At 39.5% G+C, this 27,242-nt stretch overlaps 1 protein-coding gene across 8 annotated transcripts in view; it reads left to right on the plus strand.

The window, feature by feature from the left end:
* The window catches only part of LOC136858517 (uncharacterized), a 207,712-nt gene that overhangs the window by 109,201 nt on the left and 71,269 nt on the right, over positions 1-27,242 (plus strand). For all 8 annotated transcript variants that reach the window (XM_067138114.2, XM_067138117.2, XM_067138119.2 and 5 more), the window contains 2 exons: positions 9,845-10,017; positions 26,432-26,935. In XM_067138114.2, coding sequence (XP_066994215.2) covers positions 9,845-10,017; positions 26,432-26,935 — 677 coding nt within the window. The remainder of the gene's footprint in view (positions 1-9,844; positions 10,018-26,431; positions 26,936-27,242) is intronic.

The raw sequence follows: 27,242 nt of genomic DNA on the forward strand, positions 1-27,242 counted from the left end.
ATCTGCAGATGACTCCAGGTATCCAGAGTGGGTTGGATTTGAATGTCCTGGTGTAGACCTTGTCGTTGAGGGAGAACTTCGTTGGTGAGGTCTTATGCTGGGCCGGAAGAGGCTGTAACAGAGAAAGTAAAGTTCTGTGAGGTCGTCCATGGAGCTTCTGTGCAGGAGTGATATTATCAGCGCCGGGTAGAGTTCTGTAGTTGTTTAAGAGTTGGAGCAAGGCTTGGTCTTTAGTTAAGCCTGAAGAGACAGCTTTCTTCATACTTCTTTTAAATGTTTGTACGAAGCGTTCAGCTTCACCATTAGATTGAGGGTGAAAAGGTGGTGCTAGGATATGACGAATGCCATTATGTGTACAAAAGTTCTGAAAAGCAGTAGCTGTAAATTGAGGTCCGTTGTCCGAAATGAGTACTTGCGGTAAACCTTCTGTAGTAAAGATTTTCTGGAGAGCACGAATGGTAGCTTCGGGTGTAGTAGTCGAATGCATATCCACGACATATGGAAAGTTTGACAGTGAATCGATGACTATTAACCACATGGAATTGAGGAAAGGACCTGCGAAATCGATGTGAACTCGTTCCCATGGAGTAGTAGCAGGAGGCCATGAAGCAAGATCAGAAGACGGGGCGTTCTGATTCGTTTGACATTGCTCACAATGACGTATTAGCTTTTCGATGGCGGCATCCATACCGGGCCAGTAGCAGTGTTGACGGGCGAGTTGCTGTGTTCTGGAGATACCCCAATGGCTTTGGTGTAATAATTCGAGAACTTGTTTTCGTAGGCTAAGTGGGATAACCACTCGGAAGATGGTGCCTGCTTCTAGTAGTACAACTCCGGCACGAGTCGTGAGACGATGCTGCATACGATGATAAGGTGCCATGTGGGCAGGAAGTGTGCTCTGAAGAGACCAACCGTTGCGGATGTAAGTACGTACAGTAGCAAGTGTACTGTCCTTATCCGTAGCTTTAGCTATGCAGGTAGCATCAATAGGAAAACTGGATACAGTATCTTCAAGTTCTATGTCCAACTGAAGACATTCAGATTCTTGAGAATCGAAGGCAGTAACAGGACCAACGGGTAAGCGGGAGAGGGCATCAGCATTACAATGCTGGGATGTGGCTCGATATACAATCTGATAGGAATAATCAGAAAGGAACATGGACCATCTTTGAAGCTTTCTGAGGGAATTCTCTGGGATCTTATTACCAGGATGGAATAAGTGTACGAGAGGCTTATGATCGGTAATGATCAGGAAATGGTTGCCATAAAGATATTCATTGAAACGGCGAATACCAAAGATGATGGCTAAAGCTTCTTTCTCTATCTGGGAGTATCGACGTTGATGGGCATTAAGTGTTTTCGAAGCGAAAGCGATGGGGCGTTCTTGTCCATGACGATCCTTCTGGGAGAGAACTGCACCGACACCGTAGTCTGAAGCGTCAGTAGCTAGCGTGATGATCTTGTCGGGCTGAAAATGAGTGAGTTGTATAGCTTGAATTAAGGCGTTGTTGATTGTTTTCCATGCCTGTTGGCATTGCGGAGTCCACTGAAATTTAACACCTTTTTTACGTAGAGCGTTTAATGGAGCTGCCACTGTAGCGAAGCGTGGAATGAACTTATTATAATAGTTCGCTTTGCCGATGAAGGACTGAAGCTGCTTGAGGTTCTGAGGTGCTGGCATGTTTACTATCGCGGAGACATTCTGTATACTAGGACGAATTCCATTCTTATCAAGTATATGTCCGAGGTAGTGAACTTGAGGCTGAAAGAAGGTACATTTAGCGAGATTCGCTCGTAGACCATTGTCTTTCAATTTCTGTAGAAGAAGGCGGAGATTGGTGAGATGTTCCTGATGATCTTTTCCAGTAACAATAATATCATCCAGGTAGTTAGCACAACCGGGAATTGAGGCGGTGAGTTGAGCCAAATAGCGCTGAAAAATAGCCGCTGAGGATGAAACACCGAATGGGAGCCGTTGGAGCTGGAGCAGTCCGAGAGGAGTGTTGAGTGTGAGAAATTTCTTAGATTCTTCGTCTAAAAGTAGCTGGAGATATGCTTCTTTAAGATCAACTCGAGAGAAGAATTGTCCACCAGAGAGACGACGGAATAAGTCTTCTGGACGTGGAATAGGAAAGATATCGGTTTCGAGTTGTGCGTTGACTGTAGATCGAAAATCGCCACAAAGTCGAACATTACCATCAGGTTTCTTGATTACCACGAGTGGAGTAGCCCATTGACTAGAAGTAACTGGTACAACAATTCCAGTTTGTATCCATCTTTCTAATTCTTTCGTGACCTGGTCTTGAAGTGCTAGGGGTACTGGCCGTGCTTTAAGGAAACGAGGCTTAGCTCCGGATTTCAGCTGTATGTGAGCTGTATAGTCTGTTGCTGTTCCGAGCTGAGAGTCGAAGACTTCAGGAAACTGCGCTAGGAGAGCGGTAACGTCAGAAGTAGGATGCAATGTAGATACGACGTTAATGTTGTCATGTATCTGGAAACCAAATAAGTTAAATAGATCCATGCCCATAATGTTTGATGCAGTGTAGTTGTTAACTACGAGAAGAGGAATGGCCTTCTGAATTCCTTTATAACTAGCCTGAAGCTTAATTTGACCTTTGATGTCAATTTTCTTCTTGTTAAATGTCACGAGCTGGATGTCAGCTGGAGAGCATGAAGGTGAACCTAAGTCGTGGTATGTAGTCAGGTTAATAATAGAGACAGGTGATCCAGTGTCTAATTGAAAATCGACAGATCGATCAGAGAATGAGAGAGGAATGATGATTTTGTGAGAATCCTTTGTGGGAAGAATAAGATTGATCTGATCAACTTCCATGTCTTGGCGGGGCTGTATATGCTTCCGGCGCGCTGCAGTAGTCTTAGCAGGGCGGGGCGAACTTTGACAGACAGTCTGAATGTGTCCAAGTTTATTACATCGTTGACAAGTAGCTTTGAAAAAACGACAGTCACGACGTTCATGATGCTTGAAACAACCTCGGCAGGAAGGCAGGAGTTTCGAGGTGCTTTTAGAATTGGGCTGCCGTGTAGCATTACTAGAGGGAACCTGGCGAGAATGCTTAGTGGAGAGCGCCTTATCCGTACGGTTCACTGTAGCAGAGGACTTGCGGGCTTGAGGCGAGACTTGTGCAACTTCGTGTGGAGAAGCTATGGCTGCGGCAGTCTTGGTAGTAAGCTCATAAACCGTAGCAATACGCTGGACGTCTTCTAAAGAAGGGTTACTCTGCTTGACAGCGTCAAAACGTATTTTGTCTTCAGGAGTATGTAAAATTATCATGTCCCGAATGAGAGAATCAGTGTAGGATGAACCACAACCGTCCTTGGAGCAGATGAACTGGCAGGGTTTAGCTAGACCACGCAATTCAGTTATCCATTCAGTATGTGTCTGATGGGGTTGCTTTCTGCTCTGAAAAAATTTATAGCGAGCAGCCACTATGTGAGGAGCTTTGGCATAGTGTTCCGTGAGACGGGCTAAGAGCTGCGTGAAGGGTACCTCAGATAAGTGTTCTTCTGGACTTAATTTACGTAGTAATTCACACGTAGCATTGCCAACCGAACTAAGAAATAGTGCGCGGCGGCGTTGATCATCTGTGACAGAATGGCAGATGAAATGCTGTTGCAAGCGGGCTAAATAAACTGACCATTCTTCCTTAGCCGGATCAAAAGCAGAGAACGGAGGAATAGCTGATGGCTGTGTAGATACAGAAATAGCTTGAATAGCCTGAATTAATGCTGCCTGTTGTTGTTGCATAAACTGTTGTTGTTGCTGCTGTAAGGCTTGGAAGACCGTAGCGAGTTGTTCCGCAGTAGCCATTGCGAGATGCGTGCAAGAAAGAGTAAGGTAAGCTGTGTGTCAGAACTGGTTGGAGTGTCGTTGTTGTTTAGCACGTCGCCGTAGAGTTGACAACTGGGCCCGTGGAATTGTAGTGTTGGTGTCGTGTGTACCTCGTCGCTATAGAGTTGGCAACTGGGGTCGAAGAATTGTAGTTTGTTGCTTTTTTACCTCGTCGCTATAGAGTTGGCAACTGGGACCGAAGAATTGTAGTTTGTTGCTTTTTTACCTCGTCGCCATAGAGTTGACGACTGGGGCTGATGAAGTGTAGTGTCGCTTTTTTTACCTCGTCGCCATAGAGTTGTGTTGTAACCAAGGTTGAAGTTTACAAAACACAACTTTTATTGCTTCACTTTATGATATTTACACAAATAACTGAAATTTATTTTGAAGCAAAAAGGAATATTGAATCTTGAGAAAAGTCTGTCTTTATACAATATGTACAGGTTTGCAGTCTTTATATACACTTCTATCTTGAAAAGATAGTCTTTGTGAATTGACACTTTGATAGTCGAGAACTATCTGGCACACTAACATAAATGTTCATGAGAGTCCTTGTTTGTGGAAGTGCCTGAATTCCTAAAAAGCAAGTTCAATTGATTGAAGAAATTCCACCTAGCGAAACTAAGGGAGCTTGCATAAGTTAGGGAATGAAAATGGCTTGTAAAAGAATTACGGAACATAGGCAGCGGAAACAGGTAAGGGAGCGGTGACCAGAGGTGAAACCTCGTACTGCCAGAAATTCAGTCCACCTGGTCGAAGCACATTTTCAAGAGGAGTAGCCTCCGTGCTCGACGTAGGGTGTATTCTGGAGCTGGACACCGGGGCGAGTGGGCAAGTGAGCAGACAGGGAGCGCCTATTTATAGTACACTCGATGGTCAGGCACGCGCACTGAGGGCTGCGCGTCGAAGCTAGCAGAATGATACACAGGCGCGCGTGCAGCTGGCTGGCTGAGCGAGAAGAGAGCGCCGGACATACAACATATGGTACCTCATTTGTGTTGGAATGAATACATTAAGAATTTAACTGGCAAAGTTTTCTTGATATACTAATATACCTGTAAAGAGTTCTTGGTTTTGTGCTGACTGTAGCTAATAATGCTGCATGACTTCTTGATGAGAATAGAACATCTAAATAGAGTTGTGAATTGTCCATGTGAAATTAAAACAACAGAATTGTATTTCGACAGCCAGGGCCAATGTAATGATATTATTATAACTGTTTTCCCAAAGCTGAATGCTCTTTATTCCAGACCCTTCGAGCGTTCAAACTTGATACATCCAGAAATCGATTCCGAGTCGATCAACTCCAACATTCCAAGCAGTGGTGGTTCGTTCATGAAGGGCTTTAGGACATCGCCCTGCCACCTTTTCAAAAACATCCAACATATTTCACTCTCTATACAGAGATGGAAAATGTAGCAAAGTCGAACTTATGGTGGTATGCTATTCAGTTATACAATGTTGTCTTTGTTTTATTGGTTGTAAACATTTCGCTTTTCTACTTTCAAGATAAGGTAAATGTGGTTGCCGTCCAGCAAACATGATGTTTTCTCTTTGCGCTTGAGGCACTTGGGCTGTGACAGCGGAGCCCTCAGTCTGGTTCCTAGAGTAGGCTTTTCTGGGGGATGAGGAAGTAGCCTGAACAGTGATTTGGGCTTGTTGGGGAATGAAGAGTGCAGGCAGGTGTAAAGGGGGTCTGGTGGAGCCCGCTGGAACTTCGCCAACCACTTAGCAATGTACCTACATTAGGATTTTCTCCCTACATCTTCCATTAATTATTATTAGTGATAAGTTTTAAAACATTTTACAAACTAATGAACTCCATTATACTGACCATTTAAACAACTCCGTTCTACAATAAGTTAAATTTTACAATCTGCTTTACGTAACTCCGACGCAAATAGGTCGTATGGCAACGATGTGATAGGAAAGGACTAGGAGTGGGAAGGTAGTGACTGTGGGATTAATTAAGGTACAGCCTGGTGTGAAAATGGAAAACCACGGAAAAACCTCTTCAGGGCTGCTGGCAGTGAGGTTCAAACCTACTATCTTCTGAATGCAAGCTGATAACTATGTGACCCAAACTGCAAAACCACTTGCTTAGTAAATAAGATAAAATAAAGATTTAAAATGTAACTTTTAAATAGCACCATTTTTAGGTTGGTCAAATATTGTTAAATATATCTTTATGCTTTTGAGATTTGAAGTGGGATTCCACACTTCAGACCTTCTGTGTCATGAAGAGGTGACATTCGTGCATTGTTATTTGTTTTAGTGAATGTTGTTTGTTATCAGTGAAATGGTGCAGTGCCGTAGTAGTTGTATTCACAGTAGCTGTCGTAGTGCAAGTGTTCAGTAGATAAAACTGCCATACCATTTTCGTCAGCAGTATAAATTCAACCTTCTTTCTTTCTTTCTTTCCTTTTTTTTTTCTTGTGAACCGGCCAAACTTACGACCACACCAATACCACTTCACTGCTTTCTTATCATCCCTTCTTCCTTCCTCTTTCTCCACAATGCCTTCATTCTTTCAGAATGTTGCACTCTTCTCTCTTCAGTCCATCTTCCCCCTCTGCGCTCTTTCTATTCTTCCACAAGAAATTTTATGTTGAAAAGTCTTTTCCTTCATTATTTGAGTCTAGTGGTATTTCCTCATTCATGTGCGTAATGTTTATCTGCGTATATTTAGCATTACAAATTTTATCTTTTATTTTAGCCGTATTGAACCAAGATCGCAATTACTTTCTTGCTGCATTTTTTAAATAAGAATATGAAGACATATAGTCACTTGAGTACTCTGGAAATTCAAGATTTTATGGGTATCTTTAAATTGCTTGTTAATAACAACTATTTCATATTAGATCAGATCATCTATAAACAAGACGACTTAGCAAAGGGGTCACCGGCCTTTGGGATTCTGGCGGAAATTTATTTAGATTTTTTAGAGGATACATTAATAATTAATGACAACAAGTTTCATCATCATCATCATCACCATCACTGGCTCGACAGCCCTTTGTGGGCCTTGGCCTTCCGAAGAAGTTTTCCCCATTCTTTCCTGTTAAGTGGAGAGCTCCTCCAATTCTTGATTCCAATTATCTTTACATCCTCTCTCACCCCTTCTTTCCACCTTAACTTTGGTCTGTCAATTTTCCTGATTCCTTCTGGCACTGCATTAAATATCTTCATCATTCTGTCATTAGCAGGCAGCACATGTCCTGCCCACTCCAACCTTCTGATCTTTATACAGTTAACAATGTTTGGTTCGTTATATAAATTATACAATTCATGATTATATCTTCTTCTCCAGACACCATTTTCTTCCCCTAGCCCAAAAAATTGCCTCAAAATCCTTCTTTCAAATATACCGAGCTGTCTTTCATCAGATTTTGAGAGTGTCCAGGTCTCAGCACCATCTGTTAACACAGGCTTTACTAAAACTTTATACATCAGGACTTTAGTTTTCCTGAACAGCAGCTTAGACTTCAGATGTTTTCTGAGGCCATGATAGCACTTGTTAGCAGACAGTATATGTTTTTGGATTTCAGAACTAACATTGTTCTTGGAATTAACTTCTGGGTAGGTAAAGCTACGCACACCATCAAACTTTGTGAGTCAATTTCTATGAATGTAGACCTACTAGGGTAGTCTTTCTTGGTTACGGGCATGTACTTAGTTTTTCCTTCATTAATCTCTAATCTGTAAATTCATCTTTCTTGCTGCATTTTTGAGCATTGTGAAAGCTTCTTTCAATGCTCTTGGTGTTCTTGTGATTAAATCAATATCATCTGCATATGCCAAAATTTGAACTGTTTAATATAAGATGGTTCCCCTTGTGTTGATACTCGCATCTCTAACAACTTTCTCCAAAGCTATATTAAACAAAAGGCATGATAATGAATCTCCTTGCCTTACTCCGTTCTTCGCGACGACAAGTTTAGGAATGTACTATTTTGGTCCAGGTATGTGGATGACACATTCATGATACTAAACGAACATATAATTGACACGTCAACCACTCTCGATAATCTTAATAAGATAGACACACATATAAAGTGCACTCTTGAATCCGAAAGGACCTGAAGATTAATAGGCACACTTCTTCATTTTCATTCAGTATTTCTGGAAAGTCTACACAGACAGCCGTCACGATAAGGCAAGATTCGACACACCCACAATCCCATAAATACGCGACTTACAATAGCTTGGTGGATCACACGTTCAAGGTACGTATGTCTAAGTGCAATTTGAACAAAGAACTGAACATAAACTGGTTAACGGCCAAGGCTAATGGCTTCAAAGAGGACTTTATAGAACATATAATTAATAAGTTTAGGTATCGCCCTCGCACCACTTTGATAAAAGATAAACCAAAACATAAAGCTTTTTCGACATTTACATTTAATGAAGATGTTTATAAGGTCACAAATATTTTTAAGAAGCAGAACATTAAGATCTCATTCAGAACAGATAACAGAAGTGCAGAAGTATTACATAACACAACAGCAATTAATAGAAGTAATCCCTACTCCAAGTCAGGAGTGTGTAAGTTTTGATGCATTGACTGTGACTGTGGGTATGTTGGGCAAACTGGGCGTATTTTCAGGGGGGTTAAATATACTGAACATATTATTGCTGTGAAATATAATTGATTCTCAAATGTAGGCCAGCATGTCCATGATTTTGGAGGCGCTAAACATAGTAAACATTCTGCTTACAGGAATCAAAATGTTTAGAGGATGGCACATTTTAGTATATTAAATTATAAATGAACACAAGCACAGATTTTGGTGTAATTTAGTTTTATTAATATAAGTTCAAACTGAACAATTCAGTGTTTTAAACACCAACAAATTTGAATGTATACAGTTTTAACTCAGTCAGTATATTCAGCCTTGAAGGCCAGTGCTATTTGAACTGACACACAAGGTGTTAAAAATAAAAGGAATAATTTAAGCAATACCAAGTAAACAAGAAGCAAGATCGAACTCAGTACCCCAAGATGAAAAATTTGAACACACACAAACCTTATTTCTTTTTCTTCAGATTGTTTTTAATTGTGACATTTGACCCACAATTTTGTGAACTTGTAGAAATATGAGACAATAACTTCGTATTTTATCTAAATATATATTTTAATATAGGGGTATAGGAGTTAGTTGTACAAAAATGTTGATGTATATTTTATATTGCCAGTTTTTCATGACTTTTTTGCAGCTGATGACAACGCTGAAGAAACACCAAAACTAGTACTGCTAAATAAAGTTAATATGTTGTAATACATTCAGGCAACATTGTTTTGTATTGAATAGGTGGCACCTCTAAAAAAATTAATAAGTATTTATCTGTGTAGTTAAAAACGAAATGCTAGTCTTCTGTAAGTAGTATTCTAAGTAGTGGTGGTAATATAAGTTTTGAACATAGGCTAAAATTAAAGATGTTAGGTCCTCTTCGACCAATTTTAAATATTTCACAAGAATAGGCAGTGTCATAATAGGAGTATTATTCTTATTATATAAATGGTGCTATTTAATTTAAAATATTGTGGTGCTGATCAGTAAAATCTGGGCTGGTGTGGGGAGTTGAGATGGCAGCCTTGCCTTCAGTGAGCGTGTCATCAACCACTTAGTGAAGCAGGAGAACAGAATGGATTTTGTCTACAGGCGAGCTAAGGTATCATTACCTTACCTTAAGTTTTCAATTACTTTTTCGCTTCACGGTATAATCCACTTTTCGCTATGTGATGTTCTGTCTCGGAAGTAGATTTCTATTCAGGCAGTGTCATCATATTAATATTCTTATTATATAAATGGTGCTATTTCATCTAAAATATCGTGGTGCTGATTGGTGAAATCTGGGCTGGAGTGGGGAGATGGCAGCAGAGCCCTGCCTGAGTAAAATGTCATGAACTGCCACTGATACCAAGTAAGAAAATTAAAATAGGTAATGGGAGAAAAGTTTTAAATCTCAGGTAAACTTAGTTTTCTCTTTCAGGTGTGATTCATCCCGGCTTGGTTGCACTTTGGTCAAAGGATACTCAACGAATCAGTCTCCAAAGATGGGCACTGTTTGCTAAAGCCATTTCACCAAACCTGGATCCTGTGGTGTTTCAGAGGCTCAGTTACCGTTATGTCATTCCTGTTGCAGTTCTTCTCTACTTGTTGAACGTAAGTATCAATGTAATACTTCAAATCTCAAAGATGTGGGGGGTTTTTTCCAACTATGACAAAACAGAACTCCTTGGTGTTGGGATTTCATTTTCTGCCAGTGTATATTTCCACAATCAAACCCATCTATATCATCTATTCCAGGATCACTTAACAAACCCTTATAAAAAGGCTTCAGACTCAGAAATGGCAGTTAGTCACTTGATACAAAACTTCAATTGGAGTTAGGTCAAAATTTGTTTCCCATGAAACCTTGTTTATAACAAAAGTCCAAACAATAAACTATATAGTGGCGTTAAAAAAATGTTGCAAAGTTTGGGCTGGGAAGACTTGGGAGAAGGAGACGAGCTGCTCGACTAAGTGGTATGTTCCGAACTGTCAGTGGAGAGATGGCATAGAATGTCATTAGTAGATGAATACGTTTGAGTGGTGTCTTTAAAAGTAGTAAGGAAGATCACAATAGGAAGATAAAGTTGGAATTCAAAAGGACAATTTGGGGTAAATATTCGTTTGTAGGAAGGGGAATTAGGGATTGGAATAACTTACGAAGGGAGATGTTCAATAAATTTTCAATTTCTTTACAATCATTTAAAAAAAGGCTAGGAAAACGGCAGATTGGGAATCTGCCATCCGGACGACTGCCCTAAATGCAGATCAATAGTGATTGATTGTTTGATTGAAGAACTTCTCAGTGATCCCACCTATGAGGGGCTAAAGAATGATCCTACCAATGCCACTGATAGGAAAACAATGTCTCTTATTAAAGCCAGCTTGATTCCGAGTTATGTTTCTTGTGATTTGTGATTGCAGGCTTCTCCAGTCTTCCTAAGATCCATAAAGATGGCATCCTCTGTAGACCATTTGAAAAATATAGGTTCTCCGACATACAACCTAGCCAAATACCTTGGAGAACTTCTTAAGCCATACTTAGGTAATGGACTAATGAGGCATCCATTACGAATTCATTGCAGTTTATTGGCATTTTATCCAATCTGCATGTCTCTCCTGGTGATATTATAGTCAGTTTTTCTAAACACCCAAATAATTTTAAAAAAGGGGACGGCTGTATACTAAGTAGATCATGGCTACCCTCCATAGTTAAGTCTTCAACATCTTTTTCCTTGTCTCTGGAGGCCATGGAATGAACTACATCTAACAGGGTCTCTCTGTCTTGAGTCTAGCTTACAGTGACAGTTACCACTAAAATAGTTGTTATTGCTCTGAAGACAACCCTGGTTGCAGGTTCGAAACGTGTCAGCATATTGTAAGTATTTCACGACCTAACATCCCCAAAATTATATATTATAATACAAACTATTACAACTACAGATACCAACCCTCAAATAGCAACAGTGGTGCCTCTGGCGGACGAGTCATTGCAGTCCCTATAGTGATCAATGGTAAACAATTTAAGATCTCTCACTTTCTCTTCTACTTGCTGTGTCATTGGTATGGAAATGCTCACAATAGAGTAAATAAATGTATTATTTGGGTCCACCTTTTCCCCAAATAATACATTAATTTACTCTATTGTAATCACAGTTCAATACGGATCTATCATTATGAAACTTATTTCATTTAATGGAAATGCTCACCGGTGAGGAACCTTTTCTGTTAAAGGAAAATACAGTAGTGACTAGGCACAAGGTGACGATGTGGTCTACTAACGCATTACACTCCTTATGGTACCGGATCAAAAATATCAGAGCATCAGCTCATTTCTTCATTTCGTGTTCCCCGGTCAGTATTTTTGGAACCCACCAATTTCTACAGTCCAAATTTTCTGATATGACTTTGAAGAGAATGGAAAGTGAGGTGACAGAGAGGATATTGTGAACTATCTGTTTGCACAAAGTGTGGTGTCAACTGCATGCATAATATTGTCACTGATCAGAGATGGCTGATCAGAGCATGGTTCATCATAAACATTCCACTGACCTTTCTTGAATACGGTAACTTTACCCATTCCCAAACTTTTCCATCACTCTTAACATTGGAACCATACACTTCACAGATCTAGTGATAAGTCTGCCGGTGGCACATTCCCTGCTGTCAAGAACCGGACTATATCACTCGCGCACATGGTGGACCAATCAATCGTCTAAATTAGTTCCATTGCATCCTATGAAGCAACAACACGGTATCAATATGGCAATAAAAATGTGTATGTGCAAAAGAGATGCCGGGAGTCAGTGTACATGTATGAAAGAATGAAAGTGCAGGATTTAAAAAAATACAGACTACTGCTCCTTAATTAAAAACTACTGTATGTTATTATCCAGTTCCATATCCTTGAGCACCTAATTATGCTAACAAGCTTTCAAGAAGAAGTTGTCGGAAGTAGTTATGAGTTATGCTATTTATGTTGGATTTATTGTTTTAAAACTTTCATGCTGGAACTCTACAGATGCTCACGCACTATGCTGACTGCTCATTTTTGTGGGTTTTCAAAATTTAATTTGTTCTAAGAAGATAAAAACTGTGGTTTTTCTTATTAATAAAGCTTAAAACTTCCTCTTTCAGAATGTATGGAGGAGCCTGAAGGAATATAAACAAGAGTTCTGTAAACAAGTGAAGTATGTAATAATAATCATTGTAAAAATAGTATGTGTACAGCATCATACTATACATAATTTGCCTTAGTGTGGTACACTTTAGAACATTCAGGAATTCAAAGGGCCTCATTATACTTACAAAACCACCAACATGTCTCTTTTCTACCTGCTTTGCTGGTTTGTACTCTTGATTTTTTTCAATGCACCCTTTATATACCCTTATTGAGTTTACCTTATTTTCTTATCTTATACACAAAATGCATTCTGTTCAAACTGTCGCTTCCTGCACTTGCAACAGCCTCACATTCTGCATGTCCCTTTGCCACCAGTGTTCCCACATGTCAGTAATAGAAATGTTAAAGTTACCTTTCTCTCTACCATTGACATTTCTGGTTTGTAGGTACAAAATATATGCATTTGTCAAGCACATGATGAAGAGATGGAAAAAGAAATTCTTTCACCACTTAAACCGCTTCCTTGCGAATGAGTAGTAATCTGATCAGAGTAATCTGTGCCTGTTTTACACATTGCAGTCTAGTACAACATTTGGTTTGAATTTTTTCGCCATGAGCACATCTCTGGTGTCTTTCCACTTCTTCTTCTTCTTCTTCTTCTTCTTCTTCTTCTTGCGTTACGGCCTCTGTAGGACCACGGACAGCTCCTTCATGGATTGCATTTTCTTCTTCCCCTCCCAGAACCTCTTCATCCTTTCTCTTCTTCTCTCCCGCTCTTCTTCCGAGATATTCAGTATCCTCTTCTCTTGTCTACTCCACTGGTGACTCTCAATCCTTTTCCTGTATCCATCCCTATCATTGATCTCTGGCATATTAGTCGGTATGTACTTGCTTCTCCAATTTTCCTTTTCTTCCGCCTTGATCCCCAATTCCGACCAATCCCTCCAGAGTTCAACTACCCACTTGGTTCCTGTCTTTCCTCATGTCCTCGCTGTTGTTTCCCATACTCTTTTCGTCATTCTATCCATATTCATCCTAATTACATGTCCCGCAAACCTTGTTCTTTTCAGTCTGATTTCTTCTGAGATTGTCCTCATGTTCCGGTATAGTTCTTCCCTGGGTCTCCTCATCCATCTCTCACCTCCTCTCTTAGGGCCTAGTATTTTCCTCAATATTTTTCTCTCCTCTTTCTCTAGTTGTTCCGCACCATTTCTTCCTAGTGCTATTGTCTCAGCAGCATATAATACAGCATTTCTCACCGTTGCCTTGTAATGTCTAATCTCTGCGTCTGTAGATATATTCTTTTTATTGTATATATCTCTGGTCATACAGAAGGCTGATCGCATCTTCTTTATCCTCTCTGTTATTCCCTCATTGCTCCTATTCCTTCCTGTTATAAATTCTCCTAGGTACTTGAATTTGTCCACTTTTTGCACGGTGCCTTCCGGTGTTGTCCAATCCTCAGTGGTATTCAATGTCTTTGTTTTGTTGTAGGCGATCCTCAGTCCTACCCTTCCGGCTATATTGCTCAAGTTGTTGAGTTGTGTCTTTGCATCTTCTTCTGTCTCACTTACTATAGCTATGTCGTCCGCAAAGGCTAGACAATCTACTTGGGCCCTATTGTCCTTTTTGTCTCCAACATGCGTCTTTGGTATTTCCATTGTCTCATTCATTGTTCTCCACTGCCTGATGACTTCATCCAGAGCTATGTTGAACAACATTGGTGATAATCTATCTCCTTGTTTGACACCAGTGTTGATATCAAATTCTTCAGAGAGTACTCCTCTAAATCTCACCCTTGCCTTTGTGTATGATAGAATTTCCATTATGAGTTCATGTGTAGTGCCATCTAATCCTCTGTTCTTCAGGATTCTTCCAAGGGTTTGTCTGTCGATGGAGTCATATGCCTTAGTGAAATCTACAAAGGTTACCACCGTTTTTTTGTTCTTTAAGGCCCTATGTTCTATCAGTTATTTCAGTATAAATATCTGTTCTATGCATCCTCTTCCCTTCCTAAATCCTGCTTGGTAGTCTCCAATTGTACTTTCTAACTGTTCTTCCAGTCTATTGAGCAGGACTTTCGACAACACCTTATAGCCAATCTCTAGTAGCGAAATTCCTCTATAGTTGTTTGCATCCCTCTTGTCTCCTTTCTTATGTATTGGTATTATGATCGCATTCTTCCATCCTTCTGGTAACTTCTTTTTTTCTCCAAATCTGGCCGATGATGTTGGTCATGTTGTCTACTGCCTTGTCACCTCCCCACTTAATCATCTCAGCTGATATTCCATCTTCTCCGGTTGCTTTGTTATTCTTTAGATTGCTTATGGCCTGTGCGACCTCATCTCTAGTTGGAGGACATGACTCTCTCTCTTCTGTGTTTGTCCCCAGCTCCAGCTCTTCTTCAGGTGGTTCACAGTTTAACAGGTCATGAAAGTATTCTGCAAGTATCCTACAGTTCTCCTTCGCACTAACTGCCAGATCCCCATTCTTATCTCTTATAAAGAGTTCTCTGCCTTTATATCCACTCAGGCTCTTTTTGAATTTCCCAAAAAAGTCTCTACTATTGTTTTCCCTGAAGTTGTTTTTAATTTCATCCAATTCCTGCTTCATCCTGTCTTTTGGTCCATCTTATGGTTCTGGCTGTTTCCTTCCTTACTCGTAGGAAAACTTCCCATTTTTCCAGGTTCTTCTTAATGCTCCAGTCTCTCCAGGCTTTCCTGCGATTCTCAACCGCTTCCTCACAGTCCGTATTCCACCACCAGTGTTTCTTTTTCTTTTCTTCCTTTCCCCATATTTCAGCCTGTTTCCTCATATTCAGCTTCATGTCATCCCATCCATTGCCAGTTTCTATTCCTTCCTCGTATTTGGATCGATTGTGCCGTAATTTGTCTCTGTCTATATTTATTTTTCCAGTTGGTCTACTTGTCTGTGGCAGTTTACCCCTGTGCGGAATCCAAAGGCACTTGATTTCTGTAAGATAGTGATCTGATTCTATTCTTGTGTTCTTTATGACCTTTGTGTTCATAATCTCTTTAGTGTTTGTCCGATTGATTGCCACATGGTCAATCTGGAATTCCCCAATGTGGGTGCATGGGCTTGCCCATGTCTTTTTCTTATTCGGTTTGGCCCTGAAGTGAGTTGTCATAAGTCTCATTCTGTGTTCTCGACATAGTTCAGTTAACCTTTCTCCGTTTTTGTTCGTCCTCTTGTGTGCTGGGTACTCGCCTACTATCCCCTTATGTTGCTTCTCCCTCCCTACCTGTGCATTATAATCACCTACTTGTCTGTGTGGTATACTTTTCAGTGTATCATCCAGTTCTTCCCAGAAACTGTCTACAGCTTTCTTGTCTTTTCTGTTCTTGTCATTGGTAGGTGCATGTCCTTTTACTATGGTATATTTTTTGTTCGCTGCTCGAATTGATGACGTGGATATCCTTTCAGACATACTCTTAATTTCAATTATGCCATCCTCATACCTCTTGTCTGTTATGAATCCTGTACCAAAGCATGTAGGTGTGTGTCTTCCTTTTCCCACTCTGATTCCTGGTTTTCCTTTCAGCACTATGAAGCCTTCTGACTCCACTGTGTCTTCATCACTTTATCTTGTTTCTTGCATGGTTAGTATCCCAATGTTTCTTTCTCTCATCTCATCTATTACCTGTTTAAGTTTACCAGTCTTTGTCATTGTCTGTACATATACGGTCCCCATTCTGGCAGGTCCCCCAGAATCCGAAAGCCTGCTTGCGTCAACTTTGGTTGATGGGGGATTGTCCCCCTGGGGTAATCTCAATTCTACAGTGCGATCCATTCCATGAGCTAAAAGGAATGTTGTTGGGACAGCTCGGGACTGTCCAGTTATACGACTGAGGTTGTTAGCCCCAAAGATGAAATAAGAGCTTGATGTTCAGCTTAGGCTGGCATTTCCTCCAAACCTCACGCTTCGTTAATCCCGCCGGTACTCGGGTGGCTGACTGCAGTGGTTTCCCACTGGGCGATGGGTGCGCCACGTCCCTACGCCACTTCATGTAAAGAAGACGGACTCTTCTGAAAAATACCATTTCTCCTCTTTTTACTTTTTTTTTCTTCGCCACTTCTCAGCAACTCTCTGTTATTTGACATAAAAGGGCCCACTGTTGTTACATTCCTACGCCAAAGTTAATTGCACACTGCAGGGGAACTATAAAACCTCCCTGTCTGTCTGTCTGCCTGTCTGTTAAAAGTTTTCTGTCCAAAGGCTGGTTGGATCCTCAAATAGCACCACTGAAGATAATGCAGTTGTTTATTTTACCAGTTGATCTACGTCGCACCGATGCAAATAGGTCTTATGGCGACGATGGGATAGGGAAGGGCTAAGAGTTTGAAGGAAGCGGCCATGGCCTTAACCTTTTCACTGCTGAGTTTAGATCAACTAGTGTGGTACACTTTAGAGCATTCAGGAATTCAAAGGGCCTCATTATACTTACAACACCACCAACATGTCTCTTTTCTACCTGCTTTGCTGGTTTGTACCCTGCTTTTTTTTCAATGCACACTTGATATACCCTTGTAGAGTTTAATTTTCTTATCCACAAAATGTATTCTGGTTTTTTTTTTTTTTTTAAAGGAAGAAGCACTTTTAAAGATAACATTTTACTGATACTTTTAATGGAATGCATATTGTCCACTTAGCCCTGCAGCCCAATACGGGGTCAGGGATGAAGTGAGATTATATTTTACAGCATGTTTTTATGGCCAGATGCCCCTCCTGATGCCAACATCAGTTGAGAAAATGAATATGAAATGAATGATGGTGAATGAAACTGTGTAAGGAAGTGGAAGGAATTGGCTGTGGCCTATGTGTCCTGGCGTTTTCTTGGGAGTGCAAAAGGGAACCCGCAAAAAAATGAACTATTCTCAGTACAACTGTGGGGTTTAAACCCACTCGCCTTTGGAATGCAAAGCTTGGCTCCATAGCCGAAGCATGTTAATACGCATGGTTACTCCACTCAGTGATATTATTACTGAAATATAATATAACATTGTTGATCCAACAACTGGTATTATCAAAATCATTGACATTTGGGGGGAAAAAATTTAGAATTTATTTGAGAAGGGGTTGACAATTCCGCATGAGATTCATCATTACTAATTTGTCTTGCACTTTCATGTAGTTCAATATCGCCCCCTACATTTACTCGATCTTCATTATCAAAATATCGCTCGCCAGAATCACTGTTTATGAGGAAACGTTCAATTTCTTTGTCAACAAGACTTGAATGTATACTTCAAGACACCATGGTGGCTAAACGTTAGCGGGAAAGATCTCCACTCCAGTGAAGCTGAAATAACATCATATCGCTTTCAAAACAAGCAAAATGGAGTGATATATCTGCCGTATAGCTTTGAGAATTTCCATGGAATTTCAAAGCATGGCACTATATCCTGTTCATATATGAGATCGGAGAAGTACACACTACATCAAAACATATATATGCAGGTTTGGCGGACAAGGCACAGTGTTCAATAACATATATATATGTGTGTTTGGCATTGAATGGGTTAATTGAGGTACATCCCCTGCATTTTTGCCTGGTGTGAAAATGGGAAGCCACAGGAAACCATTTTCAGGGCTGCCGACAGTGTGGTTTGAATCCACTATCTCCCAAATGTAAGCTCACAGCTGCACGCCCCCTACCAAACTCGCTCGGTTAATGTGTGTGTAGAGATGCCACAAATACCCTTGGTGGTGCCATAATGAGGCAATCAAGACCTGATGAGGAGTGAGGTAGTTTGCCATTGCTTTCTTCACTGGGCTAGAAAGTGCTATTGCAGCAAGACTGATCCTATGAGTATCACCTTACAAAATGTCCAAATGCACTGATTTTGTTCCAAATGTCATTATTCATCACCACTCTTACGTCAGCAGCTACCATACTGTCACAGCCATGAATGGGACTGGAACTTCGGTGGAAGCTACATTTTGTTCTGGCGTGCGCCAAGAGACAGATGCAAAAGTACTGCATATATGAAGATAGAGCCACAAACAGAAAAACATATCTGAGAAAATAGTATAGCCTTCATTGAAATATAATTATACAGCAGTCTACCCAGAAGAGGTGTGGCAGCACTCTGTTCAGCACCCTTATCCACATACACAGTAACCAGTTTTTGAATCACATACAATAAAGAGTTTCATACCATACTTCTGTGGTATATTCATATAAACCGTAAGTTCATTCTTTTCTTTCATCAGCTGTCAAATGTTGATTGAGGGCAAAAACACTGCCATGTTTTTATCACACTGCCCAAGAATGTTCTTACCTTTAGAAGTAGATCATGGTTTTCTTGACCTTTGGGTACATATTCTTGATTGTTGTTTAGATGTAAATTCAAAAGAATAGATTTGAAATTATCCCTGCTCATGATAGAGGAAGCAAACTCACACTAGAGCATGGAATTCTTTGACCAGCAGACTTTTTCACAAGACACAAACATAATATTTATGTAAAAGAACAAAAAGTAATATACTTCACTTACCATCATGCTCTGTCACTTAGACCACATGCTATTCTGTTATAGGGTATTTTTCCTGTACAGCTTGATCTTGACATTGTCACAAACACAGAAAAGCAATCAAAGGCGCTCGAGTAACTCGGTCACTAGTGCAGTAATTATACTGTATTTTTCGAAAACAAGCACATCTGGAAAATCATCTTCAGGTGACCAAACCAAATCTTTGCCATTGTTTTGGGAGTGTTTTCTCTTTATTTCTTTGTCGTGCTCTGCAAGCAGCGGTAGTCATAATGTCAGTAGTAGGAACACATTCCAAATCATCTGCATTCACCATGTAAACATCCTCTGTAAAATACCTAAATCACTAGTATAGCACTGAAAGATAAACAACCAATCATTGTCATTGGAAGCACCAGGTGAGTTGACCACGCAGTTAGAAGTGCATAACTGTGAGCTTGTGCCCGGGAGATAGTGGGTTTGAACCCTACTCTCTGCAGCCTTGAAAATGGTTCTCCATGGTTTCCCATTTTTACACCAGACAGATGCTGAGGCTGTACCTTAAGAGGTTTTTTCTTTTTCTTTTTTATGTCACACCGACACAGATAGGTCTTATGGCGATGATGGGATAGGGAAGGGCTAGGACTGAGAAGGAAGTGGCAGTGGTCTTAATTAAGGTACAGCCCCAGCAATTGCCTAGTGTGAAAATGGGAAACCACAGAAAACCATCTTCAGGGCTGCCGACATTGGGGTTTGAACCCACTATTTCACTATCTCCCGGATGCAAGCTCACAGCTGCACGCCCCTAACCGCACAGCCAATTCACCCGGTGTGTACCTTAAGTAAGGCCACGTCTGCTTCCTTCCCACTCCTAGGCCTTTCCTATCCCGTCATCGCCATAAGTTCTACCTGTGTTGGTGCAACATAAAGCAAATTTTTAAAAAGCCATTGGAAGTATGTTGTTGAGCTTAGGCCTAACTTACCATCAGAATGAGATTCTTAATTATCTGATAGGTTTCCAGACTCTTCCACATTGCCTTCCAATCTAGAATCATCTAAAATCTCTTTCAGCATAGCAGTAATGTCACTTTCATTCAAGGTCTAATTTTTTAATGCAAAAGTAGACTACAACATACCACTGTAACATTAAACAAACACTAAAAAAAAAAGCGAGGTCCAGGCATCACATGATAGCATTATTTTTTCATATAGTGTGAAAAATGATTACCATATTGCAGCACGAACTGGTATGCTTAATGACAACTGTCCAGAGATACTCCTCAGATTAACAGAACCTGAGAACAGCTCAGGTTTCTAAGGAAAAGAACCTTAACGCGTCTCACTTGGGCTTAAATTGGATTGTGTTAAAAATCCTTTCTAGCTTAGAATATTGATAGCATTCCTAACTAAACAATATTTTGAAAAATAGTGAAATTGAAAAGGAAAAAACCCATTCATTTAAAGGAACAAGGATGAAATGGAGCTTTCTGCTGTTATTCTCTTTCTCATGGCATTGAAGGCACCGTATTTTTTCACTCCTGCTTCAGTGCCTGAGTAACCCATTTCGTTTCTGACCGGTTTAGTCTAGGTGGTACTTGACAGTAGGACCAGGACCTGAAAGTTGCTAATTTTGGAGATCCAAGATTCAAATTCTGTTAAGGCTTTTCCCACCCTTAGTGGAGGAAAATGCTGAGATACACACACCCAAATTAAAATTCTAGAATAAGCTGGAAATCAAATGTGGCACCACCAGGTACACCCGAGGGCTGCTGGCTTGCTGTCTAAATATGTGAAATACACACATGGTCTATGACTGTCTATGACTGTGATTGTCTAGAAAGTTAAAACCTACTCATGCATTCTTTATACATTCAGTATATGTATAGGAAATAGATGGAGAGCAGCTACTTACCATTTAAAAAAAAAAACACTTCTTTTTGGCTTTTGAATATTCTGAAGAAATTTCCACAGACCTCAAAACTGTTTACTTGACCAAACATTCTGGACTTCATCACATAACAACTAACCTATAGCCAAATAACAGCAAGTACTTAAGGAACATGTCATATGTTCAGTTTTGGAATCTCTGAAAACCGTAACAGTAGTTAGTGAAATGTAAAACGATCAACATTATTATTATTATTATTATTATTATTATTATTATTATTATTATTATTATTATTATTATTATTATTATTATTATTATTATTATTATTATTATTATTATTATTATTATATTTAATTGTGTAATTAACACACTTCTTGACTAGAAATACATGTGAAAAATCCTGCTGTGTAAATTATTTGCATAATTCTGCCATACAAAATAATTATGTAAAAAGATACATAAACATAAAAAGAACACAAATTAACCCTAATTTGGTGTAAAATTATTGCATCACTTTTCTTCTGAATGGTCAAGAGCATAAGCTTATATCACTCAAGTTGAGCACATGGGTATGAGGTAGTCTATCTATACCGGAAAGATATTCTTTCCATTGCGTAATCAAGATGGCGCCAACTGCTTCTGTTGAGTGAAACGCCTCTCCAGTAAATCTCGCCAATTAGCAAGATTAACAGCCAACAAGTGTCATTTGTGACACTCTCAGTGTAACTAATCTGTCATTGACCTGAAGCATCTTTCAGTATGTCCGCTAAAGAAGCTAGTCATCGTGTAGCGTCTATTGAAGATGTTATGAAGGACTTCCAAGGCCGCTTGGAACACATCGCAAGCTGCACCTGTCACGCGGAAGAGCTGCAGCGGCTAAAGGCTGAGTTCTCCCAGTTCCAAGAAAGGTGAGCTGAAAATCATAACAAAAAGACTGGAATATACTGAACAGCACCTCGAACAACAGGCTGAACTGCTTGATGAAGCAGAACAGTACAGCTGGCAGAGAACATTTACGATAAAGTTATCGGCACGATTAATGGCAAGTTAAATGTAGATATAACTATGTCTGATATACTGTAGATCATTGCCATCGATTAGGGGTGCTAAATCGAACCACACCTCAGGTTGTTGCTACGGGTAAGCGCCCTATAATCATAAAGTTGGTGCGTTATCATGACCGGGACAGAGTTTGGAGGGCTAAGCAGCTCTTAAAAGGAACTGGCCTTTTACCGACAGAATCCCTGACAGGTATCAGAAAAAACTATTTTAAACAGGGCACGTGATCACTTTGGGCTCAGACAGGTGTGGACACGGGACGGCCGCATTGTTGTTTTGAAAGACAATGGACAGAAAATGTTTGTTAGCAGCATGGCACAATTAATAAGCCTTATGTGAGCGACGAGATTGACTGGGAAAATAACAATGAGTGATATAGTAGTGTATAATGTTTGTGTATGTGAAAGTGATAGTGTGTGCGAGAGTGATTGTGTAAATATTTCTGGAGGTGCTTATGAAACAACTAGGATGAGTAGTTTGAATTTTTCTGTTGACAATGGCTAACGTAAATGAGTCAATTATTTATACCGAACAGCATGTCCGTAGTGTCATTGACCCTATCCCTCTTCATTGTCGACTGCCTTCACCTTTACCTTCCCCTTCACCAGCTGTGGCAGGAGACATTTTTAAGGAAAGGTTAGCTCCCCACCAACAATATTTTCTGTGTTGTCACATCAATGCACAATCGCTTCTTTGTCACTTTGACGAAATACAGGCTCTATTTAGAAACAGTAACTTGCATTGCATTTGTGTAACAGAGACATGGTTACAGCAGTCACTCAAATCCAATCTCGTTAAACTGAATGTGATGACGTTACATCGCCTAGATCATTTAAATCGTATAGGGGCGGTTGCGCTATATATTGCCGTAGCGACTTAAAAAGTAAATTAATTATGACCTCAGATCCTAAGATTCCATTTCGACCTGAATTCATGTTTGTTGAACTCTTGTTAATAATCAAAAACTACTGATCGGAGTGGTATACAAGGCGCTGGACATACGACACATGTCTGACCTAGAAGTGGCATTATCGAAGTTAACTCCACTGTACGAAAACATAATCATTCTTGGTGACTTCAATACTAATCTCCTAGTTACCAGTAACGAATCAACATACTTACAAAACTTATTCCATGGCATGGATTACAATATACTGACACTAGATGCGACTAACCACGTTCACACAATAAACCACACGTCTCACACACTGATTGACCTTATTATAACAAACAATCCGCAGAAAGTGGTAAAATATGGACAGCTTGCTGTGCCAGGTATTTCGACCCACGATCTCATATACTTATGTTACTCTCTCAAGGTACCAAAATACAAAACCAGGTACTTAATGCAAAGGGACTTCAAGCATTTTAATACTGAGATAATACGAAATGAAGCATATCAACTGCCGTGGAATGACATTCTACAGACTAATGACATTGATGATAAGGTTGACAGACTGAACTCTTTAATATTAGGACTGTATGACAGACACGCTCCGAAGAAGCAAATTCGAGTTTCACTCCCTTCGTCTCCTTGGCTAACAAATGAAATTAAGTCGGTCATGGCAAATCGTGATGCATGGTATAGGCGATTTAGGCGAACTGAAAGCACTAGTGATTTCGAAAATTACTGCATTCTTCGAAATTAAGTTAAGCCATTAATTCATAACAGCAAGTATAAATATATTCAAGAAATAACAAACAGATGAAGTTCAGCACTAATATGGAAATATTTGCATCAGATGGTTATAGGTCACAGCCTGACCAAGCAGGCACCCAGTATACCACTTGATGATCTATATTCTCATTTTACAAAAGCAGCATACACTAATAATGATATTACTAACAATAATGACTATGATAATAACTATCCTAATAATAATAATATAATAATAATAATAATAATAATAATAATGTTAATCATCTACCAGTTGATGACCTAACTGATGATGATGATGATGATGATATTAATGCCATAAATGTTAATTCCCGAGTAAATCAAGTAAAACTCACATTCAAAAAAGTTGGTGCTAACAATGTGAAGCGTGTAATTTACTTCCTCAAGTCAGATGCTCCGGGTAATGACGACATACTATTATCTTTCATAAAAATTATTATTGGTGCAATATTACCTATTCTGACACATATGTAATCATTGCCTTGTACAGGGAGTATCCCAACTGTGTGGAAGTACGGTATTCTCATTCCCATTCCTAAGAAGAATTCTCCTAGTTTACCATCAGATTATCGCCCTATATCCATTCTCCCACCCCTTTCCAAAGTACTAGAACGCTTGGTACACGAACAGGTCCTCACTTACTTGACTAACTACTCACTGCTTGACTCTTACCAATCTGGTTTCAAGAAAGAACACAGCACAACGATTGCCCTACTGAAAGTAACTGATGATATCCGACACGCAATGGACACTTGACAAGTGACTGTACTGCTTATGTCTTCCAATTGGAGTGTGGCTGAAGATGACCCAATATATATGGGGTCGAAACTAGTCCCAGTTTCATGAGATAATATACAAACTAATAGTATTGTATAGGTGGACCTTTCCTACCATTTGATAGTGATCAATTGTCATTATGGACCATAATGAAATTCACAACATGATGTTTACTGCATGGCGAGTTGAAGTGTGCTGCTTGCGAGTACAGTCTCCTTTAAGCTTCAAAATACGTGTATTCCTTTGTTTTATTGTTTCCATTTTAATAGTCATTTATTCTTTATTATATTTTGTTTATATTCAAAATTTATCAGTGTTCTCAAGTGAAGTTTAGTATAACATTTCTTGCTATTAGAGTTTCATGCCACAAGTAGGCCTAACTTTTAAAATGGCTGTGCCAAGTTCTAGGCTAATTAATTCAGATGTTTCGGATTATTTAGATGCTCTAAACAATGACAGTGACTTTATAGCTGATAGTGATCCGGATTTTAGTCCGACTCATTGGCTGAATGGTCAGCGTTGAGGCCCTCGGTTCAGAGGGCCTGGGTTTTATTCGCGGCCAGGTCAGAGATTTTAAGGGCCTTTGATTAATTCTTCTGGCTCGGTGACTGGGTGTTTGTGTTTGTCCCAACACTTTCCTCTTCATACTCAGACAACACACTACACTACAAATCACCAAAGAAACACGCGATAGTGATTACCTCCCTCCATATAATGTTGGCATCAGCAAGGGCATCCGGCCAAAAAACCAGAGCCAAATCCACATGTGTGACACAGTTCTCACCTGCAACCCCACAGGTTTGGGAAAAGCTGTAGATAAAAAAAAAAAGAAGAGTGATTCGGATTTTACAGGTAATGATGATAGGAGAATGTTTTTCAAAACAAAAATGCTGACTCCGGATGGTACATATGCAGTTCTTTACGACAGGTGCTATAACTCATGACTAAATGAGAATACAAAAAACAAAATTATATCATGTTGTACAGAATTAAATGCTCTTATTTTCAGAATTACTGAACAACAATATCTCTTAATAACAGATTATGCTTTAGTATTTGAAAACCGATTTTTATTTTTAAAAATATATTTTTGTAATTTTCAAATTATTTTTTGTAGTAAAATATGCCGTGAACAATTTTGGGAAATTTTTTTCCTAAAACTATATTGAATAGTGTAATATTGTGATTTTTGTCAAATTTGTATCTGGAGAATTCTTTATACGGCAATTTTTTACATTTTAACGTGCATAATCATGAAAAATGGTTTGAGTGCTTTGGGCTTGACTGGTGAAAATAGCCTGAGAGCAAAAGGGTTAATAACAAACTGCACATAGCATTACTGTATCAGTTCAGCGCTGACTCACTCACTGAATATGTCTATTATTGATACTCTTGTAGTTACTTAGATAATTTTTTCATGACAATAATCAGTGTAGATAATAAAACAAATGTTTCACAATTTAACATGCTTCCTTTGAAAATTCAGATGATCCATTAATTTTTGTGATTTGTGTAGTTCAATGCTGCAATTTGGGAATACCAGATTTCAAAATAGAAAGGCTGCTATCTACTTGCCATGGTTTAGGAAACGTGGGCAATATTTAGATTCAAAAGTAGAGTGAGTACAAATGTATAGAACTTATCATTTAGAAACCAAAGCAAAAAAAATTACATTTACTGTATGTCTTCATCTGTTTGACTTCTATATTATTTTCATGAAAAGATGGCATTTATGCTGCAGTGTCTATTGGGATTTAAATGTCCCTGTTGGAAAACATGGTAAATCCGGCCGAACAGCTGCCCTTAAATAGAGAACGGCAAAGAGCTAAAATGATTGAGTGTATACATATTAGTTCAGATACTAAATGCACTGATTAATTATCTATAGAATTCATGGTACTAATAACGGTGATGTTCCTGGTTCCTATAACATTTAAGTTCCATCTTAGGCTAGCATTTCTTCATTTTTGCTGCATATTTTGTTATTAATCTTCATTGTCTTTATTTTTAGTTGCCTCAGAATGAACCTCAGTGTCATCCAAAAAATCAGCAACAAGCACAGGCTTGTGAGCAGCAGGTGATGCAGGAATCAGAACAGCAGCAGCAGCAGCAGCAGCAGCAGCAACCACAACAAAGACATGATGAGAAGCCAAACAATGGAGAACAACATTGGAATCCTGAGGATTATCAGGAAGCAATTAACCAAGAGCCAAAGAACAGGCGTAAGAATCAGCGCAAAAGGAGAAGGAAACCAAGGGAGTATCAGCAGAAACAGGGACCAAATGAAGAGGAGCAACAGCAAAAACAGGGACTGAGGGAGGAATATCATCAGCAAAAACATCAACCACAAGAGGAACAGCATCAGCTGAAACAGGGACCGAAGGAGGAGCTGCATCCGCAAAACCTGGAATCAAATGAGGAACAGCATCAGCTGAAACAGAATGTACCAGAGAGAGAGCAGCAGCATGAGAACTCGAAGAAGCAAAAACTGCAGAATCATCACCAGCCAAAGCAGGTAATTTTATTCAAAGGTTCTCCTTTTTAAGCTGACCACTTTACTTGATACCTCCCAGAAGTCTTGTTTAGTTTGGAAAAATTTATCTTGGGTTGATAAAATCGTCCATTTCATTCATGTAAAATATTGATTATGTACTTACTGCATTTTATATCATTCGAACTAAAAACAGTATTAGACCAGCGGTGACCAAAGGCGGTTTGGGTAGGTGATGGATGCCATAATAAACATAAAATGATGGAATAAAATGAACACAATACTGACTATATCATCCTGCCAGCCACCACTTTGAAAAATAAACACATTT

This window comes from Anabrus simplex, chromosome 1 (genome assembly GCF_040414725.1).
Source record: "Anabrus simplex isolate iqAnaSimp1 chromosome 1, ASM4041472v1, whole genome shotgun sequence".
NCBI classification, from domain to species: domain Eukaryota; kingdom Metazoa; phylum Arthropoda; class Insecta; order Orthoptera; family Tettigoniidae; genus Anabrus; species Anabrus simplex.